Consider the following 9,830-nt stretch of genomic DNA (forward strand, 5'->3'; position numbering starts at 1 on the left):
TGGTGCAAGCTTTAGAGATCTTCAGAATTCTTTCAGGGAAGCCAGTTAATAAAACAAAAACAGGCAGAAAGGGAAATAGTGGCTGATGTTGAAACGACGGAGTCTGAATTTAATAACAGTCAAAAGAGGCTCTACTATCTATTTTCTTCCTATCTGATTCTAAAAGGTACCACATACACCGAGGACCAAGTGCAAGTAACCCGGACTCAATCCACTTAGCTATAGTTCCTTCCCAGAGATGACACGATACATATTCAGTTGCATTAGCATGTTGTATTTTAATACTATTCCAAACTACCATATCCATGAGACTATTTTCAAATACAATTGAGAGCTGGGGGGAGAGAGGGAATAAGATAGTTGCTTACGATTTTATACCTATGGTTAAATTCTTCACAACATCAAAAAAGAAAAGCTGTCTACAAACATTTGTTGCAAGTAGATACAGAATGTACAGTGGTTGTATATACACGTGCATTTCAGCATACAATACATTTTTAGCAGAAATTCTGGGAAAAATAGTCCAGATTTTATATATAATCTATATTTAAGACCATCTGAAGCATTCTCTCCAAAGTTAAACATCCTCTTTGCTTTGGTTATGAAGTGCATTATCCTCAGGATCCTAACTGTACTAGCTGTTGTGAATTAACTCTCAATTGTACTACAAGACATCTTCAAAGCCATCTAGGCTACTCCCCAATCTTCCCCCTCATGCATTCTGTCCCAATGAAATGCACATGATCTTAGCTCACGTTATATGCTAATGGACAACAATTGCATTGATTGACCAATTTGCAATTTTTTTTTTCTTTTGCAGGAGATGGGGATCATAGAGCCAGGGAGCTCGCAGTGTTCATAAAATAGCCATGAGAAACAGGGTTCCACTGGAAATCTGATTGCCAAAAAGAATCAAGAGCGTGTCAATATTGTCAAAGGCCAATGTGCCAGCTATTGCTGATGCAATCTGAAAAGGGAAGGGTAGGGAGATATAAGCCATAACTGGTCAGTTTATTTCAGTTGAACACTGAAATTTGGCAAATGTTCTCTAAGATTTTCTACAACTATTGTACACTAGCCTTAAAGGACTTTAAATTCATATATACAGTTTAATGTGGAGGATTTTGCTGGAAAACTCTATAGTTTTTCTTTGACCAAGTAGAAAAATAGAACTAAAAAGAAGTTATTATGAACCAAGGGATCATCCCAGAAGCTGGGACTGCCAAGTGAAGTGGTAATAACTTTATTCTGCTTAACAAGAATGTGACTGCATCATTTCAGTCTTAGAACATGGTTATTGAAACAATACTCATAGAAGAGGAAATGAAATGCAGATATACACACATACATACAAAATGTAAACAGATCTCTATGTTTAAGTTAAGCTAAGAGAATATCATTTTTATCAAGTTTTCAGTGCTCCTTCTAAGCTTAGAGAAAATTCTGAAAAAAGAGATTATCCACTCACTGATGATTAAATACTTGTGCAGCTTATTAAGTACTCAATACAAATGGGACAAAACCAGAAGTCTACTGAATAGATTCTCTCTACTTGCTAATTTTGCTTCCATATACATAAAAAGTATTTACTGTGGGATAAAGAAAAAGAATGGCATAAATTTAGCCACTTAAATCCATTCTAGATGCATACTGCATCTTTAATTCAAAATTGATATTCACTGGGTGACCCATGTTAAATTTAGATGGGCCGCCACCTTAAATATTAGTACACAACATTCTCAGAACAAACAAAAATGACTGGAACCCCAATTCAATTATATGAATCAATATCCAGGAGGGAGCAGATTGATCAAACACTCAAAGAGTTTGTTAATACATGAAGTAAATAAGCAAGATTTTTTAAAGAAAAAATCCAGATTTTGATATTGGAGCCTAAGTTATCTCACAGATTGAATAATACTTTTCAACACAAAGATGCAAAAATATTGTGTTATAAACAGTACATGGGAAATCCAATCTGTGTAGTGGACCTCAAACATTTGTAAGTGCATGAAATTCATCCAGAGTATCATCTTCTACTAAACAAAAAGAGATAGAGCAGGTTTGGACAGAATATTAAACTATGATTTATTGTGACCATTTAGCTTGAATCAGAAAATGAAGTTTGAAACCAGCCTGTTCAGACACCCACAGCTTAAATTAACCAATTTGTCCTGGTTCAGAAGCAGCAAACTGTAGTTAGATTAAAATGAAAGCAGATGCTTCCACACCCATTGTGTCCACATCTGAGAGCAGAATGCTTGAACTCAAGGCTCATGCACGCAGTCACATGCTACCTGTATGCATGAGACCCTCCCACAGATTCATGCTAGAAGCTAATCATGATGTGCATAAGCAGCTTGCAAGTCACACATCCACACTGTACTTTCAGAAACCCACTCCTTGATGTGGACACAATCACCTCAGTGTGTCCAATAAACGGAATCACAGTTTTAGGCCAGAAGCTTTCCAGTATAGGGTCAGGATGAAAATCTCACACCTTAGCAACAGAATGAGAGTGACTAACACACAGTCTTCTTCAGAACGTTGGATGGGCTTAGAGGACTACCACAGCGACCTTGTGGCTCCTTTGACAGTTCAAGATGGCCAGAAGATGCTTTGGAAACCCAGTGCCACTCCAATCCGGACGCTGGGAATCCATGCCCACGTCCCCCTCCCCACCACAGCTGGTACAGAAAGAATCACTCCACCTGTTTCGCCAGGTCACAAAAAATGCTATCACAAAAGGAGTTTGGTAGGCAATCCCGGGGACCAAGAGGAAGGAGATCAGCTCTACCAAGGTATGATGCATCCCGGCAGTATCTCAGCCACCCTCACTCCTCTCTGAAATGCCAGAGCTAGCAGCCACGGCTGGCGATCTGGCCGCTTCACAGAGTGGGAGGAGCAAGATCTTTGCCACAATGGTCCTCTGGCTCTTCAAAGGATGCCCATGATCCTCTTGCATTGGATTACTCCCTAAGCGGGGCCTCAAAGCCTCACAAACTTTTGATCCGCTTTATTTCAAGTCTACAATGCTCTCCCTATATCCTTCACTTTAAATAAAAGGTTGCAAATTAATTTTAAGGCACATGGCACTACAGTAAGTTTGGAACATATAAATACGCAGATCAGAAAAATGTGACTTTGCTGTGAGCCGGTTCGGGTTTCCTTCTCTGCAGTGTCCCAGTGCTTTATAATGATACATCGGATCTGTTCATGATGTGTGACCCACCAAGCTCAACACAGCCATGTACTGTAGCCTGCCAGGCACTTGCAAACACTCCCAGACCCCTTGGTTTTGCATTCCCGGGCAACCAAAAAAGCACAAGGTTTAATAAAGCACCTCATGGGCCATTGCACATTACAGACAAGAGTGCATCTGGCTTGGCATATCACACATTTCCCAGGACTTTCACTAAATGAAATTACTATTGGCATTTCAGGAAATATAAAAATGATTTCGTGTAGCATTGGGCTTTGGGATGACTGCAGGAGCAAACAAGGGGAATGACACCTGGTGGTGTTTGCTGTTGCTGCGGTCTATAGAAACAGCCTGCTTAGCATCCACACTGGGTGGATGGAAAATACTTAACCCAAGGACAAGCACGTTATTTCTATAGTTCCAGTGGTATTAATAAGGAAATGTAATCTTTCCAGAAGAATATACAGACATTTGAAAGCCAAATACACTAGCATAGGTCTGTTCCTTACGTTGCTGCTTTTTTAACAAATATCTGCTGGAACTCTTATCACTTGCAAAACATTGTTTTTAAAATATAGGTAAATGAGACAGAATAGCAGACTGCTTGTCACAGCTCCAATCAAACTTTTGGTAGTAGTCGTGTCTATGTATGTAAACAGCAAAAGAGGCTTAAGGCTTAGAAAGAACACTGATAAATTCACCCCTCTCACATCAAGACATCCACATCTCCTTCATGGTCCTCCTCAGTCACTTTTAAGGAAAGCACCTCTTCGTTTAGGAACAAGCCACTCAGTCTCTCCTTCCGAGCCTGCCTTTGCTCTTTCAGTTGCCTCTTGCGCAGCGCCTTTTGCTGGAGCTTGCGCTGTTTAGAACGCTTCTGTCAAAATCAAGAAAGTGTCCAAAGTCAGAAAACACCTCTTAACCAGGACTAACAACTATAACAAAGATGGGTGCTTCTATTTTCAGCCCCCTTAGTCATCCTTGCTAACATATAACAAAAATTCAAAAGTTCTCAAAGGGTTGGTCTACCCAGATACTCAAGTATTAGAGTCACAGCTCACACCATTCTGCAACCAGGCTGGAGAAAGCCGGGAACTGCAGGCCTTCTGTCTTCTGGACTTCCTCCATTAGTTATTTAACACATTTCTGTACCACCCAGTAGCCAGCACTCTCCAGATAGGGGACAAAATTGAAATAAAACCAAGAATAAAGCTTAACATAAAAGCAAACGCAAATTGAACACAGCCACAAAATAGCACCAAAGACAGACGATGACACCGTGCAAGGGCAAAAAACGGAAGGGAGCAGAGCTCATTAAGCAGCAAATAACTTTACATGCAGGAGAGGCTTGGCATTTCCTCCAGGATCCTCAAAAAGGGATAGGGAATTGCAGAAACCTGTAGATGTGCTTAAATTTTAACTGAACCATTACTCAAAAAGTACTTATTCACTGCCAAAAGAAAATCCGTCCAGCAATATTCCCAGGCATACGATCAAACAATCAGAAGCTTTACTTTTGAATCCCGGATTCGTTCTGCAGCGCTTGTCGAGAGGTTACTGTCACTGTGGGCTCGGCTGATGTTGGTGCTGGAGTTGGACCCGGAGTTGCCAATGCTGGAACTACTGCTGCTCGCTGAGCTGACCATGCTAGCACTGCTGCTGCTAACACTGGCACCACTCGCTCCGCTGGCACTCCCACAACTGTAGCTGCTTCGCTTCCAGGTCTCCCTTGCAGACCGCTGCCGGGAACCATGCTCCTTAATGTAATTTCTCACCTAAACATACAGAAGAGGAAGAGCTGAAAACGTTTCGAAGAAGCTGAATGAAGCTTTCAAAGGAGTGAATTGCTGGAACACGCTCTCAATGGGGCTGCTTGCAAAGCATGTCCAGAAACTTCATTTGCCTCAAAAAGGCAGCCCTGATGGGGAACACACGAGTTGCACTATTCAACTCTGGCATTTTACCAACTCTGACAGCTTTCACTTTGCTTTCAGGCTTTCAAATCACCTTTAAATCCCTCAGAAACCTGGGCCCAGGATATCAGAGGAAGCCCACCTCCACTGAGCAGCTTGGTGACAAGAAGGTAGAATGGAGATGTGTTCAAGTAATGCAAATATGTACACAGACATTTGGTAGGATGTAAAGAGGCAGCCATGACACAGAGCTGGGCATGGAAACTGGGCAAAGACACACACCAGGAGTGAGGAAGGCGGCTCAGTGCTATCGAAGCTCCTTCCACAACAGGATTAGTTAGTCTTTTTGGCAAAGGGGATGGGAAAACAAGGCAGCTACACACACTCTTTGTGCCCACACTCATTTTACAGGATGCTTAAGGTGCAAGCCTATATATATATTGGTCATGTTGGCAATCAAAAGAACTTATTTCAAATAAAGTCAACAAATTTTAAAATTTAACAAATTTTAAATTTAAAAAAAAATTCTTTAGCAACATTTTTGAATTGTCACATGCCCAGTCCCAGCTGCCCTTACAGAAGTCAAGTAAATCAAATCATTACCATTCGCAAAGATATGCACAACACATTCCACGAAACAAAGGACATTCATTTTAGAAGTAACTCAGGTACCTAACATACCTGTTTCAACTTCTCATCAGTGAGGCAATTTAGCTCAATAATGAACTCGTTGTCTGTAGGAGAGATCTGAGCAGTGGGATCAATAATCTTAATAATATCAAGCTGCTCTCGAAGCCCCATCTCTGTACTGACTTTACGACTCAGATATTCAATATATTCAACCTAAGAAAAACAGGCAAGAAAGCAGTTGGTAATGGTGACTGTGGAGGTCATGAACAGAGGCCCAGCTCCAAGTGCTTTATTGAAAAGGCAAGCAAATTACGTCAAAAAGCCAGCAACTCAAAGGGTTTAGTAAGCAAGACACTTGCAATGCTCAACCCAGAGAAGCCAGCTAGGAGGCTTCAATCAGTGGATGGTCAGCAAAGCCCCCTAGAGGATGGTTGGTCCCCAACACACACACAAAATAGGGAAATAGCTATAGTAGCCTCTCTAGACTACTCGTGGAAAAGTAGCTGGCTGTTACACCAGGGCAGAGACGAAGCAGTGAGCAACTACCTGTTTAGCTCACCAGCCAGCTCATACACACACATACACACACAATGATGTTTCCCATCATTGTACCTTATGAGACGTGAAGTTTTACAGCCCAGACCCAATACACCAATATGAAAAATAAACTAACGTGCAAGGACGTAGTCACCTGCTTCTTCTGAATACAGAAATTTTACCTGTTCATCATTGGTCATTGCACTCCATGGGAGCTCATCAAGGTTCCTGTGCTTGTTTCTCCTTTTTGGAAGCAGGCAGGGAGAGCTTGGAATACTGGGTATGATGTCAGAGAGCACATCACTTCCACTTGCAATATCACTGCCGGGCAACTTACAATGACAGACAAAAGAAAATTAGAACAAAGCCTCAGGGCAGGATGGAGCAGTGCCATGCCATATGCCATGCTATGGAATATGCTCAACATCACAGGAAATTAAGTCTGCAATCCTAGGAGACAATCCTAACGAAACATCTAGCTTTATACTGCTCTCTAATGGTGATTGAGAAAACACAACATTTTAAGTCCCACTTTAGGAATTCAGCAGCTTTGTGGGACACGGATGACCCAGTATCTTTCCCTTTACCCAACTACAAAAGCGTTTTTACCTGCCATTCAAACTCACTGTCTGACCAGTCCCAGTATGTGCTAATGGAGGAAGAGACATCACTGCAGACACTGCCCTCTGGGAACAAATCAAAAGATGTCAATTCCTGATCATCCAAGAGGGAGAAGCAGTCATCCTGATCACTGACAGAAACAGAAGAAAACAATTCTTCGCTGCATTCAGAGCTGGCCACGCTTGTCCCACAAGAGGTCAAGTTCCACCTACCCAAAAAACAGAAACAAAAAAAGTAGTCATACCTTTAACCTCAACACTTTGGAATCATACATTGTTGAAGTTCCTTCCTGACACAGAGATAACAGCAAAAGAAACATTAATTTATCCATCTATCTAGCTATCATTTGTTAACTGGCCAGACAGCCTCAGCTATTAGATGATATAAAAATTTAATGAATATCTATACTGCCCAATAGCTGAAAAAAACCCCTCCAGAATTTCAAATTGATAGATCCGAGATGAATGAACTACCAGTGACATTAAGGAGAAAATAAGGTCACTGGTGAGCTACTCTTCTAGTTCATTTTATTTTTTCAGAATTATGCATATTGATTTTAATTGTTATTGCCATTGCCATACATAACTTGTTCAATAAAGAGCTAAAAAAATATTTAGATTCTGTATATCACTATGCAATCCAGATAGTTATCTTTACATAAAGGCGATACATTCTAACATAGGAAGTAAGTTTTTCCCCCCTTTAAAGTGTTATGTTTTGTCCCTTTAAAATATTCAACTGCTGATAAATCTGTGTTCAGAAGTGTTCACAGTCCACAACATGACAGCCTAGGGGACCTTAATTAAACGTACAAACTTAGTCTTCCTTCATTGCCTCCCCAAAATAGTAGTTTTGTATTATTTTTACTGCTCATTCAGGACAGCAGGGGAGAGGGGAGCGTTCTGTTCTTCATTTTCTGTATTAGTTGGGGGGCAGAGCCGAGATAGCAACAGAGCAGCAGCTTCTCCACTGAGCTCCTTATGTTATTTTATTACTCACTACAAAAACTTAGTGTAATTACAAATAGCAGAAGATAAGGCAGCTGAACACCACATCTGCCAAGGCTAAGATATCCGCTTTAATTCAATTTTCACCAGATCAGCAATGTTAAACCCACTGCAGCAAAAGCAGCATCTTGTGGCACCTGAAACGCTAACAAACCAAATTGATTCATCTCATCACACAGACAACATCTACAAGAATTTCTGGCACAAGAAAGAGGTTTCTAAACCCAAGAACTACTCAGCCTGCTCTGTTCTGCCTTTATCACAGAAAGGGGTCAAGGGCAGTATATAGTGCTCCTCTTCTACCTACCCACCAACTTTTACCTTCACACCATCCAAATTACATGTTTGATGGCTGGGCAGGAATTTGAATGCAGGTGTCCTTTCAAAATAACCACTACTGGAAAGACTGCCAGGAGACCAACTCTATTTGGACATACTTTCTTTAAAAAGCTTCTAAAGGGCAGTCTTCCATTTGAATGGTTGTCCTGTCCTGGGTTAAAGATCAAATACTGTTCTTCCCCACTGCATCCTCCCAACAACCCTATAAAACAGATTAGGCTTACAATCACCCACTGCTGTAGGACTAGGTAAGCTTCATGTGCAGGCAGGGACTAAAACCCAGATCTCCAAGTTCTGGCTCAACACTATCACTACCGTACTACACTGGCGTTCAGTTGATTTCCCTTAAGTTATTTCTTAAGTTCTTCGTTTACGTATCTGGGCGATATCCCGACTTAGCTTATGCCTCACAGAAATCCATGGGATATCGAGCAGCCATGACTCACGTGAGCTCCATGCTAACGGCTACAGTTCACAGACGGACCACAGCGGGTCCGGTCCTCGATTCCACCTTCTAAAGCTGCCACCACGCACGGGCAGGCGGCAGCCGCGCGCCCCTCCCCTCTGGGCCTCGGGGGTCCCTGGGGGGCGGCGCGGCGATGCGCGAGGGCCCGCCCGGCCTCCAGAGCGCGGCGCCCCGGCGTACCTGTGCGAGTGCAGGCGGCGCAGAGGGTCGGTGCGGTGGCAGGACGAGAGGTGGCAGCCGAAGTCGCTGACGTCCAGGCAGGCCGGTCCCTCGTCGCACAGGCTGAGGCTGCCGTGGGCGCGGGGCGGCGGCGAGAGGAGGGCGCCGGGCTCGTCGGGGGCCAGGAACTTCTGCGGCTCCTCGCCGGCCATGGCGGCGCTGGCGAGAGCAGTGGGGGGGCGAGGCGGGAGGCCTTCCCGCGCCGCCCTCGGACGCCTTCCGCCGGGCAGGGGACGGAAGCGCTCAGCCGGCCGCCATGGCGAGCCTCCCGCCCCTCCCGCCGCTGGCTCGGACACGAAGAGCAGGAAGCGCGGCAGCCGCGACTCACCCCGGCCACAGCAGCCCGGCAGCCGGAAGTGCACACTCCGGCTTCCGGTTCCGCGGACGACGAGAAGAGCGGCCCCTCTCTCTCACGTTCTCTCTTCCCGGTCACCCGCGCGTGCGCGTCCGTAGCAGCGCCCCCTGGAGCCTTGGAGGGGAAAAGCGGGCTTAGCTTGCCTTACGGGCGGCTCGCCCGCTGTTGAACGACAGATGGATTCGTTAGGAGAAAGTGCCCACGCCGCAGCGTTAACACACACCAAGACGGAGTCAGTGGGGCTTCTCATCCCTCCCAGTTTGTATGTGGGGAGTTATTTATTTATTTATTATTTATTTATTAAACAATAATAAGAGCCCTCCATGCAGCTGACCCCAATTGCAGGACCACGGATAGCTCCTACGCAGCCCAAAAGGCAAGCTGCAAAGGGTAAGGCACCCTATTGACAAGGGCGCTAACCCAGCTTCCCCTGGGTATAATTTCATATACAGTTAAGGGAACACTTCCATGCAAGTTTGAATAGAAAGGGGACGTACAATTCCCAGCATGCCAGCGCTGTGCAGAGATTGGTTACATAATC

General features: G+C 43.9%; 1 protein-coding gene across 1 annotated transcript; it reads right to left on the minus strand.

The window, feature by feature from the left end:
- Positions 1–258: 258 nt before the first annotated feature.
- On the minus strand, positions 259–9,256 carry FAM199X (family with sequence similarity 199, X-linked). Its single transcript, XM_044427223.1, has 6 exons — positions 8,896–9,256; positions 6,892–7,111; positions 6,465–6,614; positions 5,797–5,958; positions 4,717–4,977; positions 259–4,079 (listed from the first exon to the last, which is right to left on the minus strand). Exons 1-6 carry the CDS (start codon positions 9,084–9,086, stop codon positions 3,909–3,911), a joined length of 1,155 nt encoding a protein of 384 aa, XP_044283158.1. The 5' UTR covers positions 9,087–9,256; the 3' UTR covers positions 259–3,908.
- Positions 9,257–9,830: the final 574 nt, after the last annotated feature.

Source organism: Varanus komodoensis, unplaced genomic scaffold (assembly GCF_004798865.1).
Source record: "Varanus komodoensis strain SLA01 unplaced genomic scaffold, ASM479886v1 scaffold18_3, whole genome shotgun sequence".
Taxonomy (NCBI): domain Eukaryota; kingdom Metazoa; phylum Chordata; class Lepidosauria; order Squamata; family Varanidae; genus Varanus; species Varanus komodoensis.

Bases quoted from the DNA above. Each gene is read 5' to 3' on its own strand.
- FAM199X (XM_044427223.1), bottom strand. From the start codon at position 9,086: ATGGCCGGCGAGGAGCCGCAGAAGTTCCTGGCCCCCGACGAGCCCGGC. The intron at 6,615-6,891 runs GTAAAAACGCTT...TGTCATTGTAAG, and splicing joins ACAGTGAGTTTGAATGGCAG to TTGCCCGGCAGTGATATTGC. The intron at 4,080-4,716 runs GTAAAGCTTCTG...TGATTTTGACAG, and splicing joins AACGAATCCGGGATTCAAAA to AAGCGTTCTAAACAGCGCAA.